The sequence below is a fragment of the Pseudophryne corroboree genome, chromosome 10 (assembly GCF_028390025.1).
Source record: "Pseudophryne corroboree isolate aPseCor3 chromosome 10, aPseCor3.hap2, whole genome shotgun sequence".
Lineage (NCBI taxonomy): Eukaryota > Metazoa > Chordata > Amphibia > Anura > Myobatrachidae > Pseudophryne > Pseudophryne corroboree.
This window is the reverse complement of record NC_086453.1, coordinates 220,368,259-220,393,890: the sequence shown is the minus strand read 5'-3', so window position 1 is coordinate 220,393,890 and position 25,632 is coordinate 220,368,259. Positions and strand designations below refer to the sequence as shown.

Sequence of the window (25,632 nt, the reverse complement as noted above, 5' to 3'; positions counted from 1 at the left end):
GCACTGTCTAACACAGGGGGTGACTCCCATTTTTTCCTGTCTTCAACCGGGAAAAGATAAGCTATGTGAATCCTTTTGGGAATACGACATATTTTTTATCAGGATTCACCCACATCCCTTCAAAAAGAGCATTTAGTTCGTGTGAAGGAGGGAACGTGACTTTGGATTTCTTTTCCTTACATAAATAAGCTTTCTCCTGAGGTACAGGAGTGCTTTCTGTAACCTCCAACACGTCCCTTATAGCCACAATCATATATTGTATACTTTTTGCCAATTTATGATCTATCTCTCTGGATTCACTATCGTCGACACAAGAATCAGAATCCGTGTCGGTATCAGTGTTTACAACATTTGCAAATGGTCTCTTATGTGACCCAGAGGGGCCGCCCGCATAAGGAATAACAGCATCCTGAAAAATCACATCTTCCACAGATTTTCTCCAGCATGCAGCCTTAGATTCAGACTTATCCAATCTACGGTTAATCGGATGCATACTGTCATGTAGCTCTTTCACCCATGCAGGCTCTTGGTGTGCCGGTAGCGCCACCACATTACAACTCTGTGTCCCTAAAATGGGTTCCTCCGGGGAGGAACTCCCTGCCTCAGACATGCCTCACACTTGTACAGCACTCACAGACACACTGGGACTTATTTGGGGACAGACCCACAGTAAAATCTGTCAGAGGGACACAGTATAGGAGCAGCCAGCTCACAACCCCAGCGCCTGTATTTAATGTCTGTGAACACAGAATGCCCACTGAAATGCAGCGCTCTTTACACAGTAAAACACATTTGTAAAGCACCCAAATTGCTTTGTGCCCCCCTTATTTACACCCTGAATACTTGTAGTCAGAAGTGGAGGAGGACCAGCTATATCTCTGCAGTCTGAGGAGAGAGAGAGAGAAAATGGTGCTGAGCAGTGTGCTGGCTGCCTGAGGTAGAAGCTCTGCCCTTTTTACCTCAGAGACTGTTTGTAATATTTATACTGGCGGGGGTAGGGCTGTGCCTGGGCATCTTATGACCCCTATTAGCCAATTTATAGAGGTATTTTGCTGCCCAGGGCGCCCCCCCTGCGCCCTGCATCCTGCAGTGCCTGTGTGTGTGGGCAACAATGGCGCGCTGCGCTCCCGCAAGCCGCGTCGTAACCTCAGCCATCACTTACTTGATTGAAGTTCAATCTTCTCATACTCCCCTGTCTTCTGACTTCTGGCTCTGTGAGGGGGGTGATGGCGTGCTGTGGGAGTGAGCATCTAGGTACGGCTAGCGTTCAGTTCCCTTCAGGAGCTAATGGTGTCCTGTCAGCCAGAAGCAGTGCAATGAAACTCTGAGGAAGTTGGTTCTGCTTCTGCCCCCTCAGTCCCTCGAAGCAGGGAGTCTGATGCCAGCAGATCTCCCTGAAAATAGAAAACCTAACAAAAGTATTTTCAGAGAAACTCAGTAGAGCTCCTCAGAGTGCATCCAGTCGACCTGGGCACATTTCTAAAACTGAGGTCTGGAGGAGGGGCATAGGGGGAGGAGCCAGTTCACATCCAATGAAAAGTCTTTAGAGTGCGCATGTCTCCTGCAGATCCCGTCTATACCCCATGGTCTTGATGTCGTCCCCAGCATCCTCTAGGACGTATGAGAAATAACCATTAAAAGTCCACAAAGCTAAACTTTTCTTGTAAAAATATGTTTAATTGGAATGGCAGTAACAAATGAATAGACGTTTAGGGTCTCATCCATAGTCCCACGCATTGCCAATGTTCACAGAGCTGAAAATATACCTAAAAACTTCTATGCACTCCTATGTACAAAGGTGCTGCTGCGATTCAGACGCTCCGTATCAGAAATGTCTTGGGAAAGTGCTGGGCGTTCCTGGGCAGTGACAGGGGAGGTGGCTAACCAGACGCACCAAGATGGTCCGTCTATGGATGTGTTGTCAGAATGTCACAGGCGTTGTCGCTGAGCTAGTTCCATACTCAAACAATCAATCATTCACTTTGTAGCCATACTCCGATGGTAAATCTGCGTCTGCCTAGGCCTGGAGCATGTTTCTATGGTGCCGTCTAAAGAAGCACCTGGCTCTGAAAGTTGGTGTCTCAGTCCCTGCACATTCGTACGCATGAATGTACACCAGGGAGGGGCTTTTGTAGCAGCATTTGCAGAAATGCTACTGCTGAATTAGGCCCTTAATGTCTAATAGCAAACGTTATGGTGTGCTGTGTGTGTAAGTATATTTCCACACTGCCTGAGACACCGGTAAAAAGCTGGAAGGGTCAGAGGGATTCAAAAAATGTGTCTCTGAACCAGAGGTGTCCGATGTCCTGGTACCCTACACTTCTAGAGGGAAACATTCCCATCACCCCTGCTGGCTGTGATTGAATATGCCATACCGTACATTGGGTCTGATTCAGATTTGTACTTTATTGCACAGCTGTAGGGATGGCCATTGTGAAGTTAAAGGATGCCTGGTTTGGCTTATCTAGTCATGGCTAATCTAGTCATGCAGTGGCAGATTTTACCTATGGGCCCAGTAATATGAACCACTTCAGTGAGCCAGATGCAGTCCGTGAGACTGCACTGGCTACACTGTGACTGGCAGTGACTTCCTATTTGAAGTGCTACCTGCCAGTCATCCGCAGGATGGGCAGTCCCATCGGGAGGAGTTTTCTCCCTCTGGGACTGCCAGGCGGGCTACTATTAGTAGAGAGCGTGCTTGTTGTGGTTACATTGTTGGCAGTCGGGATCCCAGCGGTTATGATACCGACGCCAGAATACCGACCACTGACAATGCCTACAGCCGGAATCCCGGCTAGCAGGGGCTATTCCCACTCGTGGGTGTCCACAACACCCATAGAGTGGGAATAGAGCCTGTGGTAAGCGCCTGCAGCGCGGCGAGCCCGCAATGGGCCTTGTTGCGCTCGTTCCCCCGACCGCCAGGATCTCGGCCAACAGCATACCATACCCAATGTCACACACACTCACACATTATCTATAGATATATATAGTCTAATAAGCAGTGCATATATGTAAATGTACACATATGTGTAAATTCATGGCACTGGAGGTTTGCTGTCCTCAGCTGATGAATACAGTATAACACAAGCTAAGATAGAGGAGCATTGCAGGGGACACAGAAACAGTCCTGACTCCTGGGTGATATATTTAGCAGATTACCTCTCAGCACTAACCCTGCCATTGCTGGACTAGGACCAGGCTGACAGTGATAATGGCTATAGCACTGGAGGAACAGCCACAACACTGCACACTTGTGCTGCCATGCTCCCTGTGTAACACTACAGCACACAGTCCCTGCAGCTACATAAACACACAGCAGGTACTGACATGTAATGGGGAGGGGGGGACACAGGTGCACACCAAAGCTGATGACAGTGATGTGATGTAGAAAGTCCCAGCTTCCAGCGCTGGGCATGGTGGCAAGGGGGGGCTGTGTTCTTTTGTCAACCACCCAAGGGGTTACAGAAGGGGCCAGGCTCCACATCAGCAGGGGGGACAGCCATGCTCCATATAAGACATACGATGTTCTCGCCACACACAGCAGCACATGGCGACTCATTCTCAGTCAGGCTGGGCTATGCTGTGTAAAGTCAGTGGCGGGCAGTGTGCTCGGGACCTGTTCGGGGGTGGCGGCGCAGGTTCATGTCTGGGTGGGATCTCCAGATCACTCTGCGTCTCTGTGTGTCACTGTGGGGTGGTATTGTTCATGGCGGCAGCCTCCAGTGGGCGGATGGGAGGTGGTAGCTGTTCAGGTGAAATGGGAGTTTCAGCCATGGAAGGGGATGCAGAGTGAATGTCTCAGCGCCCCCTCATATCCAGCGCCGGGGGCATGTGACCCCTTAGCCCCCGTCCTAGTTGCGGCCCTGAACCTGCTCACTTGGATTGCAGTGCACTGCCCTGTGTTCCTGCTCATTATGCAGCAATCCATCCGTTTGGAACATCTCTATCTCCTCCAAATTACCATCTACGCCACCCGCTATTACCCATTACACTGATCATTTGTAGGAAAAACAGCTGTAATGGATTCGTTTTCTACAAGATGTTTAAACCACTTGCTATCTTACAATTAACATCTACATTTCATATTATATACTGTTTATTTTCTCCTATATTTACATAGTATCAAAACTGGAACATCAATAGAGATGTATAATGTTTAATGCTGATTTAATGACATGCGTGCAGTATGTTAGAGTAGTCTTATTACACATGGTCACATAGCTGGCCTATTTTTATAATCCAGTAATATTCCCAGTCCAGGTAACATTGTGTATGGCTATCACTACACCTACATTTCATAGGAATATTTTTTTTTTTATTGTCTGGCCACCGAACTCCTTATTTGTGCATGAATCTCACGTGTAATAACTTTTCTGCTTCCTAGGGTCCTCCGCATAAGTGTGCTTTAATATTTGTGGACAACAGCGGCATGGATATCATTCTGGGCATTTTCCCATTTGTCAGAGAGCTGCTCTCCAGAGGTACTGAGGTACAGAACTGCTAATGTCTTTCCTCTCTGCAGAGCGTGCTATTATGCTGTACAAAAGAGGAGCGCACAATCATGTCATTCTGCTGTAAATGACTTTCCCTTAATATTTCAGAATGTTTTTATTAAAGAGAAAAGTAAAAAGCACACCTCACTTACAGATGGGGCGTATTTTCTGGGTGTGGATCATTGGGTCGACCCCAAAAGGTCGACACAGAAAAAGGTCAACATTGGACAATAGGTCGACATGAAAAAGGTTGACACAGGAAAAGCTCTACATGCATTTTTTTACTCCTTTTTTATGTGTCGTTTTCGCCGTAAAATGACTGGGAACCCGAATAAGTGCACTGCGTCCCGTCACATGGCTCACTTTGCTCGCCATGCTTTGGGCAAGTTGCCTTCACTCCGCTACACCGCATAGGTTACTATTCCCAATCATAGTCCACGTGTATGGTAAAGTATGAAAAAGTTAACATTGAATTAAAAAAAAACCTCATGTTGACCTTTTCCTGTGTTGACCTTTGAACCATGTTGACCAATAGTGGTCGACCTATTGACTGTTGACCTTAGTGTGGTCGCCCTAACAACCACATACCGTACTTTCCCTGCTGTTATCACCTGTATACTCTCTCATATGCTCTTACAAAACACTTGGGTCCTGGTTTACGGCTTAGGGGTATATTCAATTATCCAACACTTCAGTATTCAATTGCGGGCATTTCCGTCAGGTTTTTGACCGTTTTCGACAATGCAGACGATGCAGGTCTATATGCTCGTTGCCAGTCGTAGCCTACAAGCTTGTGCAGCAACCAGAGAGAATACTAAACTTCAGAGTTTCTTCCTCCCAACTCTGCTCAACTCAGGATCTCAGGAGACATTGAGGCTAGGCAAGACAAGTGAATGGGGAATCCTGTAGCCCAGGGATTAATAAAGTCAGTGGTGTTGGCCAACCACATACTTTCAGTCTCTGTAATCCTCACCCAGCACCTTCATAATAAATTAATTGGAGCACCACACAGGTAGAATAGGCAATATGGCAATGGATTTTATCTAAATAGAAGTTCGTCTAGGCTATAAAAACATGATCTTGTGCAGGAGAGTAGGAATCCTGTCCCAAGCCACGGCCCAAACTAGTCTAATTCGTAATATCCCTGGACTTGAACTAGGAGCTAATATACTGTACTGTAATAGAGGATTTTGCTTGGAGTAATTTTCACATGAAATATTTTGGGGGAAGGCTCTCATACGTACTGTACTATAAACTCATATTTTATTTTTGCTATATATACTGCGTTGGATATGTCCCACTCTGCAATATCACAATGCACTTTATAGTGTCTCTTTATGTTTATGCGCTTGTCTGTGATGTCATATGATAAAGGTTATGCTTTACAGACATGAGAAAAAAAGTTGTGTAAAAAGTATAAATGAAATTATATTTCTCTTACGTCCTAGTGGATACTGGGGTCTTGTACTTTAGCACCATGGGGTATAGATCGGTTCCACTGGAGCCTGGCACTTTAAAACCTTTAGTGTGTGTATGTGTATACTGTCTCCTCCCCTCTAAGCCCCTCCTACCAGACTCAGTTTAGAAAAATGTGCCCAAGGAGCCAGGTGCATTTCTCTGGGGCTCCAGAGATTTTCCTTTATTTTTATTTTAGTTTATTATTTTCAGGTAGCTCTGGTTGGCAACCAGGCTACCTGCTTCATGGGACTTAGAGGGGGGGACCGAACCAACCTCCTGAGGGCTAATGGTTCGTAATCCCAGCTGACAGGACACTGAGCTCCTGAGGTGCTGATCACACATCGTTAGTATGTGTGCCCACGCCAGCAGCTAGCCGCCACCCTCTAACAGATGCAGAAGTTACAAGGTGCGGTGAGTGTTACACCGGGGGCCCGGTTAGCTGTTATGGCAACAAGTCACACGGTGGTCACGGGCCTGAAGCTGGGGTGCCCACCGCAGACAAACTGGCTCAGGGCTGTTAAGCCTTGCAGTGCTCACTGTCTCAAGGCTTTGTGTGTACTGTACAATGCATATTATGCTGTTCGTTATATGTGACCAGTATAAGCGGTCATAGGGACCATTACAAGGGGCGGGGCTTCCCGGAGCGGGACCAGCGGCGGGAAAGCGCCATTTCCTGCTGCTGCGGATCTTCATGGCTGCATGCACGCTGCTCCTCCAGTACCCACGCTGCTACAGACTGCCAACTGGTACCAGGGGGTCATAGAAAGGGGGGGAGCATGCCGCTGCACTTATTTCAGGTCATACACATGCTTCAACACATTCTGCTACTGTGTTCTGTGTGCTGGTGTCCGCTCGTCAGTGTCTCTCCAGGGACTCTCTAGGGTCTCTGTGGAGGTGTTGGTCAGTGGGCTGTGCTGTATTACTATTGTGTAAGATATCTGTTGACATGGTTGTGTGTGGTGCTTGTTACTGTACCCCGTCTTCAGTGGGGTCACTCATGTGTGAGCAATGTTCCTTATCACCACAGGGACACAGCTCACAGGCACCTGATTGGTTAGATAGCTTTAAAAGCATGATTCAGAATGTAAATTCAGAATTGGCTGCAGCTAAAAGAGAGAGACAGGTGTTAAAACACTCTATTGATTGTGTGGCTAAAGCAGCAGATACCAAGAAGGCTTCTCAGTCCCCTCTGTTGGTTTCACATAAACGCTCACTGCCACAGGTGATCCAGTCTGATTCTGATCAGCCTGATGTGGATGATGATATGGATGAGGACAGCTCTCTGTCCCCTGGGGTGGAGACTCTCATGTTTGCTGTAAGAGTGGTCCTTCACATACCAGATCAGGAGGCAGAACCAGATGAGGAGTTGTAGTTTAATGTTACGCCTGAGACCTCAGCAACTTTTCCCGTGTCTAAAGAATTAAACTCCCTTGCCAGGGAGGCATGGTTAAACCCTGATAAAAAATTTTTTAATTCCTCAGAGGTTTTTATCTACCTCTCCCCTTCCAGCTGAGGACAGAAAGGTATGGAAAAAAAAACCCGTCAGTCGATACGTCTGTATCCAGACTAAGAAATTGGTACTGCCGGTGCCAGGGGCTATATCCCTAAGAGCCAGCTGACTACGATCAAGGCAATATATACGGAGGCAGGCGCAGCACAGTGCCCCACAATTTTGTTTTGGGTGGATTTCCAGGGCGGTAGTCAAGTAGTCTGATAATGTTCTTGACTGTTTCGACTCTCTTTTCCCCCGGGATGAGGTCAGTACTCTGCTGCAACATATACAGGATGCTGCAAATTTTATGAGCGAGGCTATTAAGGAGTTGTGTAGGATTAATGGCCGCACTACTGCTATAGCTGTTTCGGCACGCAGAGCTCTGTGGTTACGTCAGTGGTCGGCAGACGCTGATTTAAAAAATGGTATAGAACATTTTCCCTTTTACAGGTGATGCCTTGTTTGGAGACAAATTAAATAAATGGATCTCCCAAGCAACAGCAGGAAAGTCTACCTATCTGCCGTCTGCTGCACCACCTGCTAGGCATTCTTACACTGTACCCTCCTTGCAGTCCTTTCGTGTGGCAAGGTTCAGAGGCAGGGGCTGAGGGGTCTCCACCACTCCCAGAGGATCTCATGGTAAGTCCCGTAAACCTGCAACTGCTGTCTCCCTGGACTAGACCACAGGATCCCCTGCCGCTAAGCCTTCCGCGTGACGGTTGTCCCCAGCAGCAAGGCGATTTTCAGGTAGGTGCTCGCCTTCAACACTTCGCCCACCTGTGGGCGGAGTCCTGCCGGGATCCTTGGGTGAGGGACCTAATTTCTCAAGGTTACCGGCTGGAATTTCAAACACTACCTCCTCACAGATTTTTCAAGTCGGGCTTACCCGCAGCAAAAGTTACCTTGCAAGAGGCTATTCAAAAACTTTTGCAGACAGGGGGTGGTGGTTCCAGTACCACCTCCATTACGCAAGCAGGGTTTTTACTCCAGTCTTTTTGTCGTTCCCAAACCGGACGGTTCAGTGCGCCCCATCTTCAACCTGAAGTCACTAAACCCGTATCTGCGGGTGTTCAAATTCAAGATGGAATCCCTGCGGGGATATGGGTTTTGGGTCGACTCAACTTGGGTCGACCACAATAGGTCGACATGCGTTAGGTTGACAGGGTAACTAGGTCGACATGGTTGTTAGGTCGACCTGTGCTAGGTTTGCCGGATGAAAAGGTCGACATGAGTTTTCAGATTTTTTTTTAGGTGTCATTTTCTTCGTAAAGTGACAGGGAACCCCAATTAGTGCACAGTGTCCCCTCGCATGGCTCGCTTCGCTCGCCATGCTTCGGGCAAGGTTACCATTCCAATCGTAGTCCACGTGGATCGTCAAGTATGGAAAAATCCCAAAAATGTAAACATTTTTAAAAACTCACGTCGACCTTTAGACCTGTCGACCTAATGACCATGTCAACCTAGCTACCCTGTCGACTTAACACATGTTGACCTATCGTGGTCGACCCAATTCTTGTCAACCTAAGTTGGGTCGACCTAACGACCGTATCCCCCCTGCTGGCGGTGGTGTCCGCTCTGGAGGATGGGGAGTTCCTGGTGTCTCTGGATGTCAAGGATGCTTACCTACACATTCCCATGTGGCCCCCTCATCAGGCTTACCTCAGGTTTTCCATATTGGACGACCATTTCCAGTTTCAGGCCATACCCTTTGGATTATCCACAGCTCTGAGGGTCTTCACCAAGGTCATGGCAGAGATGATGCTGCATCTGCGCATGATGAGAGTAAACCTAGTCTCCTACTTGGATGATCTCCTAATTAAGGCTGTGTCCAGGGAGCGTCTGCTGCACAGCATCGATCTGACGACTCGCCTGCTTACGGATCATGGGCTGTTCCTGAATTTTCTGAAATCTCACCTGGAACCGAACCAAAGTCTTCAGTTTCTGGGAATGATTCTGGATACAGTGGCTCAAAAGGTGTTTCTCCCGATGGACTTGGAGACTTTCCAGGCTATGGTTCGCTCGGTGCTCAGTCCTCGCAGAGTATCCATACATCCAATTACTGGGCAAGATGGTGGCTGCTTACGAGGCAGTCCAATACGGCAGATTTCATGTTCGTCCATCTCGGCTGGATCTGCTGGACAAATGGTCGGGGTCTCACCTTTACATGCATCAGGAAGTGACCTTGTCTCCGAAAGCCCGGATTTCTCTATTATGGTGGCTACAAGTTCCTCACCTGTTAGAGGGCAGGAGTTTCAATATCTACTCATGGATTCTACTGACAACGGATGCCAGCCTCCGGGAATAGAGGGGTGAGACCCAAGGGGCCCAGTTCCAGGGGATATGGTCAAGACTGCAATCTGCTCTGCCGATAAACATCCTGGAACTCAGGGCAATTTACAATGCTCTTCTGCAGGCTTCTCATCTTCTGAAGGATCAAGCGATACAGGTTCAGTCGGACAGCGCCACTACGGTGGTGTACATAAACCGACAAGTGGGAACAAGAAGCAGAGCAGCGATGAGAGAGGTATCAAAAATCCTTCTCTGGGCGGAGGCCAACGCAAGGGCCATCTCGGACATATTCATCCCAGGAGTGGACAACTGGGAAGCAGATTTCCACAGCAGGCACGACCTCCATCCGGGGGAATGGGTCCTACATCAGCAGGTGTTTCAACAGTTCATTCACCGGTGGGGCTGTCCGCAGATAGATCTGATGGCTTCTCGACTCAACAAGAAGCTATGCCGTTACTGTTCCAGGACAAGGGATCCGCAGGCGGTTGCAGTGGACGCGCTGACGATACCGTAGATGTACCAGTTTGTATACCTGTTCCCTCCTCTACCGCTAATCCCAAGGGTTCTCAAAAGGTTAATAAGGGAAAGCATTCAGGCAATTCTAATTGTCCTGGATTGGCCTCGACGAGCGTGGTACTCGGACCTCCTAACCATGGCTCTGGAGGATCCCTGGCCTCTACCGCTCAGAGACTATCTTTTTCAACAAGGTCCGTTCGTCTATCCAGACTTACAGCGGCTACGTTTGACGGCTTGGAAGTTGAGGGAAATTCTAGCTAGAAAAGGTCTTCCCTCCAGGGTAATTTCCACCATGGTCCAGGCCAGAAAGATGGTTACGTCAAAACATTACCATCGTATCTGGAAAAAGTATGTTTCCTGGTGTGAAAGTAGAAAGGTGTCTCCCGTGGAATTTAGAATTGGTCGTTTTCTACTTTTCCTCCAAGCGGGAGTGGATATGGGCCTACGTTTAGGCTCCATCAAAGTCCAGATTTCTGCGCTCTCTATTTTCTTCCAGAACAGCTTGCCTGGTTGCCAGAAATGCAGAATTTCCTTAAGGGAGTTCTTCATATGCAACTGCCCTTTGTACCTCCCATGGCTTTGTGGGACCTTAATGTGGTTCTAGCCTTTCTCCAATTGTACTGGTTTGAACCCTTACATAGGGTGGAGTTGAAATTTCTCACCTGGAAGACGGTGATGTTGTTGGCATTGGCGTTTGCCAGGCGTGTCTCTGAATTGGGGGCCTTATCCTGTAAGAGCCCTTATTTGATATTTCATGAAGACAGGGCGGAACTTAGGACCCGTCCTCAGTTTTTGCCGAAAGTGGTGTCGGCTTTTCATGTGAATCAACCAATTGTGGTTCTGGTTTTGTCTGACGCTTCCGTTGGTACTGAGTCCTTGGATGTGGTTAGGGCTCTGAAGATTTATGTCAAAAGGACGGCCCGTCTTCGGAAATCTGACTCGCTGTTTGTCCTTTATGATGCCACAAAGATTGGTCGGCTGGCTTCTAAGCAATCTATTGCTTTGCTGGCTCAGGTTGACATTCAACGGGCCTATACTTCGGCGGCTCTGCCTTTGCCGACATCTATTCAAGCCCACGCGACGGGGTCTGTGGGCTCTTCCTGGGCGGTTGCCCGGGGTGCCTCGGCCTTACAGTTGTGCCGAGCTGCAACTTGGTCTGGTTCGAACACGTTTGTTAAATTCTCTAGGTCTGGTCAGGCGGTTTTACAGGTGTCTCAGCACTCTCACACCCGTTTGGGAGCTTTTGGACTTCCCCATGGTACTAAAGTACAAGACCCCAGTATCCACTAGGACCTAAGAGAAAATAGGAATTTAATACCTACCGATAATTCCTTTTCTCCTAGTCCGTAGTGGATACTGGGCGCCCGCCTCAGTGCTTCGTTCCTGCTTACCTAAGTATTGGGTTGGACCGGTGTTGCGGTCCCGTTATGTTGTTGGAGTAGCCGTGCTATCCTGTTTAGGTTGGTGTTGCTATCCTCTGTTCTGATTAGTGCCCTCCTTTCGTTTCTGGTTGTGTGTTGGCTTGTTGCCTCACTGTTATTTTATTGTTTCTTCTCTCATGTTAGGTTCTTCTCCTCGGGCACAGTTTTCCTAGACTGAGTGTGGTAGGAGGGGCATAGAGGGGAGGAGCCAGCACACACATACACACACTAAAGGTTTTAAAGTGCCAGGCTCCAGTGGTCCCGATCTATACCCCATGGTACTAAAGTACAAGACCCCAGTATCCACTACAGACTAGGAGAAAAGGAATTACCGGTAGGTATTAAATTCCTATTTTCTATTGCAGGTCATACTAGCATGTAATTCAGGACCTGCTCTTAATGATGTAACTTACAATGAGTCCCTGATTGTCACTGAGCATATTGCAGACATGGATTCAGTCATACAGTAAGTGTATTCCATGTAGCTGTTACCATTCCATGTTCATTCTTTTTGTATTATAATATTGATGTGCATCACTCAGACTGTGCCATTAATGCATACTTGCCTACTCTGACGGAATGTCCAGGAGACTGATGCATTTTTCAGAAGTTCTCCCACACTTCCAGAAGAGCAGATTACTCTCATGGATCCTGCCCACTGCCCTAGTGGCCTAGGGCCTGACTGAGTCACACGCTATGTCGATGTGTGATGCAGTTAAGCTTTTTTTTGTTTTGTTTTTTTTAGATTTTTTTTATTAAAGCATCATATGAATAGCACACTCAGAACACAGCATAATAAAGCAGGGCCTGTGCAGAAAAATAGCAGTTACAGATATGATAACATTAGACGGTAAAATAGCCAAGTACACAAAAAATTACAGCTGAGCAGTATAACAGCCAAAATCTCACTCACAAAGGTGAGGTTATTATGCAGATTACAGAGTAATTGCACAAGGACATCCTTAAATAGGATGGTTGAGTCAAAAAGTTCCACAAGTTAAATAATAGGGATAAGAGAACTAAAAAGCTAATTATCTCCTCCCCACCCCCCCACTCCCATCCCCAGGGGAACCCCACAACACCCACCACTCAAGCGGTATCTGAGTCAAGAGCAATAGGTGGATCATTATCAGTCATGCGTAATAGAGATAGAGACAAAACAGAAATCTGCGTTCTCTTCTCCACACCTATAACATGAGTGAGAAGAAGAACGTCCCATAAGGAAACTCCTAATCTAGTTGCACACAAGTGTTTGAAAAATATATTGACGGTGAATGGGAGACGGCTGTTCAGACGCACTAAGATGGTCCCATCTTATAGGCATGTTATGGTAGTGTCCTGAACTGGTTACGTACAGACATTTAATCACTCACATTGATGCCATAATCTGATGGAAATCTGCACCTAGCATAGGGCAATGGTGCAACTGATAATGGTGTCTAAAGACACACAAAGCAGTATTTGAATGTCTAAAGATGCACAAAGTGAGCGCCTCCGTCCTTGCACATTGGACGCACACTTATACACCAGGTAAAGACTTGCAACGGTATCTGCATAAATTCGTACACATGGACGCTGCAGCAGCCGACTCAGAATCAGGTCCTTATAGGCAATTCAGTCTATTAGTTTTGCCGGACAGGTGCTTTATAAAACACTTGCAGACAATAAATAACTTGTATACCTGGAAACTTGCTTGCTTTGTAATGACTAACCTTTTGCATCAGAGGATCTATAAGAATTGTTCCACACTCCCATATCCACGTTGGCAATACATCTTTCACAGCCCATGTTGTGCAGGGCCTCTGGGGAGAAGTCTTACTTGGGATAAGATCATACCTGCCGTCTCTTGTTGTTACCCCTCTGGGCTCTGCCCATTTGTCGTGATGCCTTGATTCCCTGAGAAATGCATCATCAATGCCCACAGCCTGGTACTGTATTTTACTAAATAATGGTTGGATTTGGAAAGGTGAGCCCCCCACATTTGGGAATCTCCCAGACTTTCCAGAAGAGTGGGAAAGTATGGGTGAGATTGTCATCCCATTACTACATGAGCCCACTGTCAGCTGGTCAGCAGAGCACTTGCACTGGCTTGGCATACACACTCCTCTTCCAGCTTTTATTTGGGAAAAAAGAAGGGGAGCACAACTGTAACACATCAGCGGGTAAATTTACTAAAATGGGAGTTCTATTTAAGATTGGATGTTGCCAATAGCAACCAATCAGATTTCTTCTAGAAGGTGCTAGATAAATGAGAAGTAGAATCTGATTGGTTGCCATGGGCAACATCCCATCTTAAATAGAACTCCCATCTTAGTAAATTTACCCCCAGGACTCCTCAACCTACTGTGTCTTGTTCCATGACAGCCACAAGTTTCAGAAATGTATACTACTATACATTGCAGATGTTGTGAGCCTTGATGCCTCCTTATGGTAAAAATAGAGAATTGCTTATTAAGGGATTAGTGTTCCTTTGCTGGTCTTTTTAATTGATCAGTACATCTAGTAGCATTCAGAAAAGTTTCATAAAGTGTTTTTGATTAATCAGTGATTTATGGAGGTTGTTTTTCTTATGCACATTAGATTATTGTCACGCATCCCAATACAGTGAGAGTATAAGGAATGTTACATGTCCTCTTATAAATTCCTCTTCTTATTAGATCAGCTTATGTTTTTTTGGCTCTTTTAGGAGTTTTGTTTTGTCTCGTTCCTAATAAATTTTATCTAGTTTTGTCTGATGCCAGCAATTCCCAATACAAAAGTGAGAGAGATTTGTTATTCTAGTAGTTGAAATCAACATGTGCCTTCTGTTGCTTTTAGACTAATCGGGTCTTTATACATTTTCCCTTCTGTAACTAATTAGACAAAGGAATAAATATATGAAACGTCTCAAAGTGTTTAACCCTAAAACTAAGAATGGCAATTGTATGAACAGCAAAACAATGGTGCTTAGTAAATTTACCCCCCAATTTTTTTACATGATATTTAAATTTATCTGTAATCCACATAATACTGGTGTCTTTTTATACAAGTATCATTTGCTTTGAAAAATCTGAATTTTTTTTTTTTTTTTTTGTCCCTTTAGGTCTGCACTACAGGATGACAGGTTAATACTAGTACAAACTGGCTCGAGTTCTCCTTGCTTAGATCTTAGGTGAGTTTAGATTGTGTTTTTCTATAACCTACTATTTTGATTTATGCTGCATGACCAACCATAGTTTGTTTCAGCCAACATCAAGTATACAGCTGCTCAACCTGGGGATGACCATCAATTGGCTGCGGGAGGGGATGGCACTATGCATCATGCACAGTGGACCAGTCGGGGAAAGGGGTGGCACATTTGGATTAGAGCCATGGTGCCATGCCACCTATTATGAGGAAAAAACATTGCCATGCTCTTTCACTGATGCCAGATAACCATCCTCCGCTATAGATAGCAAAACCATTGATAGTTGCTATCTGTCGATGGTCATCCCTAACGTAAACCCCTCTGTCATACATAAGCAGTAGAATAGGTTGTACTGAAGAGCTCGGTGATTGTGGCACTGTCATAGATGTCACATTTCCAGCAGGTCAGTCTGAGATTTGTGCCCTGCTAGAGGTACCACAGTCACTTCTAAGTGCTGTTATTGTTAAGTGGAAACATCTAGGAGCAACAACAGCTCAGCCACGAGGCTATAGTCACAGTATGGGAGCATTTATTGTATATCAATAGCTCTACAGCAGAGCATTATAGAAGCCTCTTACATGTAAGTGTTGTGCAAAAGTTACAACCCCTGCAACAAAAGATAAATGGTTTAACCTAAACCATAAGTCATTCTTTTGTGTCCCCTAAAATAAATGTTTAGTTTCATCTCCATGTGAAATAGTGTTGCAGCACTTGCCCATTATTTACCTTTAAGAGAATCCAACCTTGATTTCTTTCCATGTCTCTTTTTATTTGATAGTGTCTTCTCAGTAATCAGATAAAGTGTGGGCATAAATACATTCATATTAATGGCACTTAGTAGAACACAATATTTTGTGAGGTGCACAGATAAACTTCATGTCCTGCATCCCCTTAAAGTCAACCTAAAAGGAGGGAAGTTTGCTACACCCAAAAGGGGACCAACTTGCCGATGGGGGACACAGGTTGATCTTTAGCAGTGTTATGTAGTGCCTGCAATTAGAAGTGATGTCCTATTAAAAGCCGGTCTCCTGGCCCAACATGGCGGATGCATAGACAGTAAGCTCCACCTTCTTTTATCAGCGTCCATTCTCTCAAGCTATTTATTGAAGATTTGTAGTGGGTCTTACCCTCCAGGGGGTTCTAGGGCCACTTCTGGTCTCTCCACTCCGTCACGACAAATCTGCTTGGCCTATTTAGCAATTTTCCTGTATTACTACTGTTTCACCACCAGAGGCCCTTGCTGACTCACAATTGCTGCACCCAGATTTATAGTAGTTTGATATAACGCTTATGTTAAACTAAACTGCGGCACAATGGGCTTATGATCGGAAACGTTCTCCTACTGATTGTGCTCTCTCCCAAATCACTTTTTTCCTCTTTTACCTACATTATCTGGTTGCACTTTAAATATACACTGCTCAAAAAAATAAAGGGAACACTTAAACAACGCAATGTAACTCCAAGTCAATCACACTTCTGTGAAATCAAACTGTCCACTTAGCAAGCAACACTGATTGACAATCAATTTCACATGCTGTTGTGCAAATGGAATAGACAACAGGTGGAAATTATAGGCAATTAGCAAGACACCCCCAATAAAGGAGTTGTTCTGCAGGTGGTGACCACAGACCACTTCTCAGCTCCTATGCTTTCTGGCTGATGTTTTGGTCACTTTTGAAAGCTGGCAGTGCTTTCACTCAAGTGGTAGCATGAGACGGAGTCTACAACCCACACAAGTGGCTCAGGTAGTGCAGCTCATCCAGGATGGCACATCAATGCGAGCTGTGGCAAGAAGGTTTGCTGTGTCTGTCAGCGTAGTGTCCAGAGCATGGAGGCGCTACCAGGAGACAGGCCAGTACATCAGGAGACGTGGAGGAGGCCGTAGGAGGGCAACAACCCAGCAGCAGGACCGCTACCTTGGCCTTTGTGCAAGGAGGAACAGGAGGAGCACTGCCAGAGCCCTGAAAAATGACCTCCAGCAAGCCACAAATGGGCATGTGTCTACTCAAACGATCAGAAACAGACTCCATGATGGTGGTATGAGGGCCTGACGTCCACAGGTGGAAGTTGTGCTTACAGCCCAACACCGTGCAGGACGTTTGGCATTTGCCAGAGAACACCAAGATTGGCAAATTCGCCACTGGCGCCCTGTGCTCTTCACAGATGAAAGCAGGTTCTCACTGAGCACATGTGACAGACGTGACAGAGTCTGGAGACGCCAAGGAGAATGTTCTGCTGCCTGCAACATCCTCCAGCATGACTGGTTTGGCAGTGGGTCAGTAATGGTGTGGGGTGGCATTTCTTTGGGGGGCCACACAGCCCTCCATGTGCTCGCCAGAGGTAGCCTGACTGCCATTAGGTACCGAGATGAGATCCTCAGACCCCTTGTGAGACCATATGCTGGTGCGGTTGGCCCTGGGTTCCTCCTAATGCAAGACAATGCTAGACCTCATGTGGCTGGAGTGTGTCAGCAGTTCCTGCAAGACGAAGGCATTGATGCTATGGACTGACCCGCCCGTTCCCCAGACCTGAATCTAATTGAGCACATGTGTTATTTTAGTGTTCGCTTTATTTTTTTGAGCAGTGTAGATCCTGGATTATTAAATGACATTACCAGGGGATCCTCTGTCCCATTATACACTGAATTACAAGAAAAACTTAATATTTCATAAAGTCTCTTTTCAGTTTCTCCAATTACATCATTTCCGTACTTTTGCTAAGAAACAGCTAATGAGCAGTCCCATTACTACTTGTGAATCCTTGTGCTTCCACCAAGGGCTTTCTTTCCATTCTGTATTCCTAACTGCAGACTCCCCCTTCTGATCATAGAGCTAATTCCAAGTCTGCCTGGGAGTCAGGTCTGAGGAAAGCTCTCGATGATGGTGATGATGATGATGACTAGGAGAACCGTAGTCAGGCAGCCTGTTGCTCTGTCTGTGTTTGTATTAAAGAAAAACGCATATAATCTACCTCTTTCCCCTACATCTTGCTATCTGAGATCTCTGGTGCCCCCCATTAACAAACCAAGCTGTTCCATCACATATAATTAGCAGCCACATGTCAGGTCACTGAGAAAACCTGCTGCCCCAACCCTACACACTACCCTTCCCAGATTGTGGAATGTTTAGAATATGTAATGTATGTTGAGCATCTTTCACAATACTTACCTATTCTTTAAAATATGGGATTCCTCAACCTCTTTTTTTAGTGTACAAACCTACACCGCCCCTTCGCTTTACTCCCTTCTTACCATGCGGATTGCTAGTCCGCCCTTTTTATGTATCCGTATTACAAACATGGTCCATCACTGTATTGCTTGCTTTGCAATTGGAATTTTTTTTTTTAAAGAGTGAGCAGTGCAGTTTCTGTACATGTGAGCCCATATGCCTGATGCCACAGTTTCACTGTGTGTCTGTTATAAATGTGTTCCTACAAAACCTCTGAGACCATAAATGGCCATAACTGCAAGCTAAGTTATTACACACTACACTATTTCCACTCCACATTCCTGCAGCAGGTCGTCTGGAGTAAAAGCAGCATGAAGATACAAATGCATGATTACACGTTTCTCCAAAGCATCTATAGTTCATCTAAATTTCTCATAATCTAGATTTCAGGCATGGAGGTGAATGTAATAATGGCCCTCATTCCCCGTTGTTCGCTCGCTAGCTACTTTTAGCAGAAATGCAAACACAAAGCCGCCGCCCTCTGGGAGTGTATCTTCGCATAGCAGAATTGCTAACGAAAGCAATTTCCTTGCAGTTTCTGAGTAGCTCCAGACCTACTCCTAGATTGCGATCACCTCAGTCCGTTTAGCTCCTGGTTTGACGTCACAAACACGCCCAGCATCCGAACAGCCACTCCCCCGTTTCTCCAGACACTCCTGCGTTTTTACCTGGCACGCCTGCGTTTTTTAGCACACTCCATGAAAACGTCCAGTTTCCGCCCAGAAACTCCCACTTTCTGTCAATCAGCAGAGCGATTGAAAAGCTTTGTTCGCCTGTGAGTAAAATAGCATAGTTTTGTATAAATTTGCTTAGCGCGTGCGCCCTGAGATGCATACGCATGCGCAGAACTGCCGGATTTTAGCCTATTAGCAATCCTGCTAAAATTAGCAGCGAGCGAAAAACTCTGAATGAGAGCCAAGGTGCGGAACTTTGTGAGAGAATGTCCATATTTTTAAAGCAGCAATCGTTTACATGGCAAAACCAGATCGGTTTTGCCTTGTAAATGATTGCCGCTTTAAAAATACGGGTATCTCGCAAGAAGTCCCACACCTCCGACTTCTCACACCTTATTATATTTTCTCCATGATCCGTGTCCATATAATTATACAAAAAGTCCTTGTATTAAAGTGTGTGTGTTTCTACTGACATTTTATACATTTGTCTACAGTCGCTTAGACAAAAGCCTCGCTATGCTCGTAAAGGAGAGAAGGACGGACCTGGTCATCATAGAGGGCATGGGCCGTGCCATCCATACCAACTACTATGCAGTCCTCCAGTGTGAAAGTCTGAAACTGGCCGTTATCAAGAACTCCTGGCTGGCTGAGAGGCTGGGTGGCAACATCTTTAGTGTGGTATTCAAATACGAGACTCCGCCTAAATGAGGGTGGTAGCGGTCCAGCTCCACCCATTCCTCAGCACTAGTTTTATTCATCAATTGTAAAGAATGTATTTTTATTATAGGGATGGGAGGGACAAATTGCTGTATTTATATTGTGCTTTCGTGCTGATATAAAAAGGACGATATGAGTCTGTATAAATATATAAATAAATTTAAATTATATATGACACATTTTGATTTTATTTTTATAGCACCTCCTTGTGACTAGTTCAATTATTACCTCTATGGCTGTGCAAGACGTGCACTGTAATATTGCTTCCACCATGGAACAAGGAGTTTTCAAATATAATCTGCAGGTAAATTATCAGGATTTTCATAGATATTTATAAATGTTCAGAATCACACACATATAAGGGTTGATGTATAAAGCTGTGAAGAAGTTGCCCATAGCAACCTATCAGCACTGAGGGAGCATTTAGTACATTCTACTTAATAATAGGCAGTAGCTGATTGGTTGCTATGGACAACTTCTCCACTGTTTTCACTGCTTGATACATCAACCACATTGTTTTAAAGAGCATTGGTCACCTTTATGCACCAGCGGCAGCTATTATGGTTTCTTTAGCAAAGAGTTTCCTATCCGTTCACTTGAAACCATTCATATCACTTTGCGTTCCCATCAATATTGTTCCAGACCACAATATATCTGGCTACCCTGGGCATATATGAAAGTTGCGATTCAGTATTCTGTTTAGTGCTGCTGATGCGGATTTGCACACAAGTCCATTTTGTGGATGGATTGTGCGTTTTTTTGCGCTGTGGATTCTTCGGCGTAGAGTGCATGCAGCTACGTTGTATGCAACTCAGTGCATCTCCACTTACAGGTGAAGTGTTGTAGCTGGGTGCCAATGGGCATGTAGCTGTGGGCTGTACAGAGTTAGAGAGATGCAGAGATCTGTTTGCTTCCAGATGGATCTCTTGCACCATGGATGTGGTTACGTAGATGTGTACAGCTCTATATGGAGAATGTCTGCGTTTTTATAGCAGTGCGGGGGTAGTTACGGCCGACTTCTGTACAACCTCGAATTGGCCCGGTGCAATAACAGTTTATTCCATAAAAAGACACTGGTAATTTTATGTTTTTGTGCTGTGTTTGGGGAATACATTGTTTTGTCTTGAAAATGTTACTGTTTATGTTTCATGGAGAGTTTGGACTTTTAGGTAAATATTTGTTTCCGAAATACAGCCCATAACTAAACCCGAACCTTTGTGTACAAAATAAATGAATAAACCGCTACATTTATTTCTCATAATGTCTGTCCAACTTTTCTGCTAAGTTAAGGGCCCCATACACTACTGCGACATGTCAGATCCTCATGGCGCAGGCGATCACCCTTGAACTGTCTGGCAGCCTCCCAAGCAGCAGGATTTCATAGGATATATCATATGCGGTCCTTTTGTATACAGTGTATCTTATGCGATCCCAGCCATGCCTGCGAGGTCCGACATATCACGAGTGCAGCACAGTAAATCTACGGGATCCGATCCGATGGTCACAGGATCGCGAATTGGATCGGATGTAAAACACATCCGAAATGCCCAATTTCATCCGATATATCGGCCCGAAATGGCCAAAATCGGATGAAATCGGGCATTATCGTTCTAGTGTATGGGGCTCTTTACAGTTTTGTTATAAAAAAAAATAACCTCTGACCCTGTGCATCGGGCTGTAGCGAGATTGTACGACAGTCACGCTGTCTACAGTCTCTATGAGTACACTAATTGCCGGCCACATCAGGTCGACACACTTGTAATGCTGATAACTGCATTTTAAAGGAGACAGCATTATATGTTAAATATGTCGCTATAGCAGCATGTTTAAGCTTATGATATTGTCCGCTTTAAAATGTGGTTAGCAGCGTTACAAGTGTGTCGCCATGATGCTGCTGGCATCATAGAGATTGTCGACATCATGACAGTTAAACAATCAGCCCTGTAGAATGCAGTAGAGACAGGCCATCTATCACTGCTGTACCTGTTTCATACTTCAACAAAGTGATTGTAAAGATTGTACTGTATAAGTGGAACATACCAAATGGCAAATATGAACCCAGCACAAGTGGTGTATCTATAATGGGTGCATGGAGTCCAGGGGGAACCCACACTGCACCCATTTCTTGAATACCTTCCCCTCCGGAGTTCCGTGGCGGCAGCGACACTACAGAAATCACAGGGAAAATGGTGCAGCAGGAATTTTCACAGCGTTTCATGCATGCGCAGAAGGAAAATCACAGGGAAAATGACCTCCACATCATTTCCCGGAGACCTGCGCATGCGCACTAGACCCTAGACTAAGCTCTAGGGTCTCCTAGTGACCCTAGTGCTCAGTCTGTACTACGCTGCTGCCTAGAGAGGCCCAACTGAGACTGCACACGGGCCCCCTCCTCTCTTAATATGCCCCTGCCCAGCATCACAAGTGATTTAACTTACCACATCAGCATTAATTTGATGCTAGTTACCTAGTTAGTTAGAGATCCTTTGGAATAAAGTACTTTAAAGTACAGCTGAATATCTATCAGAATCAGTTTACAGTGACTTTGGTTTAGTTATCAGTTTAATGGTTAAGTCTTACATAGATATCCAAACATACAACATTTGATTATATTCCTCTATTTCATACTTCAAAGTGTAAACTATATTCATTTATGCTTAACATCTTCAGGTGTACACGCCCATCCCTCCCCTGCAGCCCTCTGCTATATTGTCAGATTTGTAACACCTGCTTCATATGGCTGCTGATGTTATTACAGAGAGATGTGTTTCTTTGATTAAATGTATAATTAATGTATTAGTGGGATTACCGGGAAATATTTGACCCCTTTGAAGGCTAGAAGGACCTCAGATGTTAGTTCCAGATGTTATAACTTATTAGAAAGTTAATTAACATGGTTTATGCTGTAAGGGAAATCTAAAACTGAATGATGGCAATACAATTACAGGGGTTTTTACTATTTCTTCATAAATTTTTAAGATCCAACATTTTTAATATAAGTAGACACTCTAGCTACCATGTTGTATGTGCAATCACAGTTGAGTTAATGAAGCAGCCGTTTTGCTTGTCTTGTTTTAACTTAACTATATTTCACATTCCTATTCTAAATAGCAAATCATTCTTTGTACATTATAAAATGATTACCTTACTCCCCATTCTAACAACCATTTGTATTTATAGCTGTGTATAAGGGAGTATGTCATTTCTGTTTAATAAACACAATTACAAATCGGGCTAATACTGTATGTCAATACTATCTGTAAAATGAATAAGAAAACGAACACCACTATATAGTTTGTTTCTCAATAAAAACAAAAACACTTTCCGAGCATCGTAATTATGACTGCACAAGTATAGAAAGGCAACAAAAAGCAGATAATGGACTGCACATTTACAGATACAGTACTTTATCTCCATCTTCTGTATTTTCACCAGAAAGCAGCACTATGGCTGCACCTTTTCCAAACACTCCTGAGTTTCTCTTCTTCCAAACCGTTGCCCGATCTCTTCTGAGAAGGCAGAGCAGCATGGTTTCTGAAAAAGAAAATGGAAGTGAAGATATGTGGTTTTTATCCCAACAAATGAATCCTCATGCTTAATGGCTCAGGGTAAAACATCTCACCACCCTCAATACACTTGTCAACATACCTCCCAACATGACCCTCTCCAGGGACACAATGCTCTGCTTCTGGACTTTTCTCATTAATGTATGATTGCCGTCACCTGTTTTGAGCAGGTTAATGGATAAGAAAGGTGTTTCACCACAGGTGATGGCACTCGTCAATTAGGAGGGAAGTCCAGGAGCAGAGTATTCTGTCCCTCCTGGAGAGGGTCATGTTGGGAGGTATGTGTCAATGCTTTGTAGCTTCTCATGTGACATAGGGGCAGATGTATTAAGCTTGGAGAAGTGATAAAGCAGTGATAAGTGGAAGGTGATAACGCACCATCCAATGATTACGGTTTGAAATTACAGTTATCACCTTTCACTTATCACTGCTTTATCACTTCTCCAGGCTTATTACATCTGCCCCATAACGCTACACATGCAGTTAAGGCCCATACACACTGGGCGATTTTGAGCTGAAAGCAGGTCACTTTTGGTGTGTTGAGCTGCTTTCAGCACAAAGCCGCCCAGTGTGTCTGCTCAAGCGCTGATGCACGCTCCCGCTTCATCGCTGGCGGCCGCCGTTCATCTACTGGTATTACCAGTAGATGAACGGCGGGGTGAGCGGCTTTCCATAGCGTCCTGCTATGGAAAGCCGTTCACCCCCGCTGACATCGCTGGACAGAGGAGAAAAGCGCTCAGTGTGTATGCACGGAGAGCTTTTCAGCCCAGCGATGTCAGCGATCATCACTGTGCATATACTGTACGCTGGGCAAAAACAGTGTGTATGTACCTTAAGTCAGGGCTGCACACATACCTTTTACCTATTATTAATATAAGTGTGGTATATTATGCCTCCATTCAGAATATCAACAGCGTAATGTCAATATGATCAGAACATCAACATTGTGAATGTTAACAGCCAGAATGTCAACACAGTAACTTAGTGTTAGGCTGCAATTAAGATGAGGGTTAGGCTATGGTTAGGGATAGGTCAGATTTACATTTAAAATTCCTTTGTTGACATTCAACTGTTTGAAAAGTCAGTTTATGTGTCTGTTTTTTCCTATATAAGAGACAGGAAAAAACAGACACCCAACCGACTTTTCAAACATTTGAATTCCCCCCATTATGTAAACATTCACATTATGTCGATATTCTGTTCAGTGCCAACTTTCTGAACATTTTGACTTTCAGACCATGTTGACATGTGGGTGTGGTGTATATAATGTCAAAATTGTTTGTCAGTGATTAGAATGTCGGCAATAGAATTTCAGATAAAATCTGCAGCCTAACCCTAATTAAACCCTAACCTTAATTGCAGCCTACTCTAATCTAACCCTAAAATCCTGTGTCGACAATGAGAATGTCTACCTGTTGTATATCAACAGTATGCTGTTAACTTTTGTAAAGTCGATATGATGACTGCATACCATTAATATGTGTACTATACAAGTTTAACCGCTGCATGGAGTCATTATATCGGTACTATTCATTTACAGGTAAATAAAGCCCTAAATAGCTAAAGCAGTGGTCAGGGAACTGGGGTAAATTACCCCAAATGTGGTAAAAATGAAATTCCTGGGGGTAATGGATGATCGCGCTGCCGAGACACAGTCCGGTCCAGCACCGGCCAGCTCGCGATGTGACATGCTGACATCACACTGCGCTCCCTCCTGCCTGCCCTGCGCCGTGCTCCTGGTCACCCTATGCTGTGTTCTTGGCCACGGTGTGGCGTGCTGATGTCACACCGCGCTCCCGCCTGTACTGCACTGTCCTGTCCTCCCACCCGCGGCCCGCCAACCCACACACAGAACTTGAAGTGTTCTGTGGCTGACCGCTGACAGAGTTCCGCAGGATCAGACAGTCGCCCACATAACACTGGGAAATTCCCACTGACATTACTGAGGTGAGGATGTGACCATCTGTCTCCTAAAAGCTGTGTCCTCCCCGCCCCTTCCCCCCTCATCCATCTTCCTTACATTCATTCTGGTGTTTTGGGTAGAAAGTGTGAATTAACCCATTCATTGCCAAAAAATAATTGATGAAAATAATAAAAAATAAAAAATAAAAAGAAATAATTATGTGTGTGTGTATATGTATAACCCTCCCAAATCTAACTCTCTCTGCACATGTTACATCTGCCCCACCTGCAGTGCACATGGTTTTGCCCAACTGCTAACAAATTTGCTGCTGCGATCAACTCTGAATTACCCCCTATGACATGCTATGCTGCAGCTCCATCGCTTCCTTAACAGCGCTGCATACTCCCGCGGCCGGGTTCCCACCGGTCCACAGGCACCGCCGCTGACGCTCTCCAGGATCGCGTGGCTGCACATCAGGGAGGAGGTAAGAGGGTCCCCCAGGTGGGACCTGCCGGTAAATCCTGGGACCGCGCCGCTGGCGTGGACATTGTACTGCACAGGGACTCTACTACATCCACCAGGGCAGGGAGCACAGGTCGGCTTTTAATAAATCTGTTTCACAGAGGCTTCACAGTACCTGATGGTGAGGACTAGCATAGGGGATAAGGTGCTGACCTGTAGCCCCGCCCCCAGCTCCGGGGGCCATCTAC

At 45.3% G+C, this 25,632-nt stretch overlaps 2 protein-coding genes across 4 annotated transcripts in view; one reads left to right on the top strand and one right to left on the bottom strand.

Moving 5' to 3' along the window:
• The window catches only part of PANK4 (pantothenate kinase 4 (inactive)), a 243,774-nt gene extending 224,146 nt beyond the window's left edge, over window positions 1-19,628 (top strand). For all 3 annotated transcript variants that reach the window (XM_063943091.1, XM_063943090.1, XM_063943092.1), the window contains 4 exons: window positions 4,385-4,489; window positions 12,035-12,135; window positions 14,752-14,820; window positions 19,231-19,628. In XM_063943091.1, the coding sequence (XP_063799161.1) occupies window positions 4,385-4,489; window positions 12,035-12,135; window positions 14,752-14,820; window positions 19,231-19,444 (489 nt within the window). In that variant the 3' untranslated portion in view covers window positions 19,445-19,628. The remainder of the gene's footprint in view (window positions 1-4,384; window positions 4,490-12,034; window positions 12,136-14,751; window positions 14,821-19,230) is intronic.
• A 2,369-nt stretch (window positions 19,629-21,997) lies between these two features.
• Window positions 21,998-25,632, bottom strand: part of LOC134966396 (probable glutamate receptor) — a 186,624-nt gene continuing 182,989 nt past the window's right edge. The window contains exon 11 of the mRNA XM_063943093.1: window positions 21,998-22,987. Within this exon, the coding sequence (XP_063799163.1) occupies window positions 22,898-22,987 (90 nt within the window). The 3' untranslated portion in view covers window positions 21,998-22,897. The remainder of the gene's footprint in view (window positions 22,988-25,632) is intronic.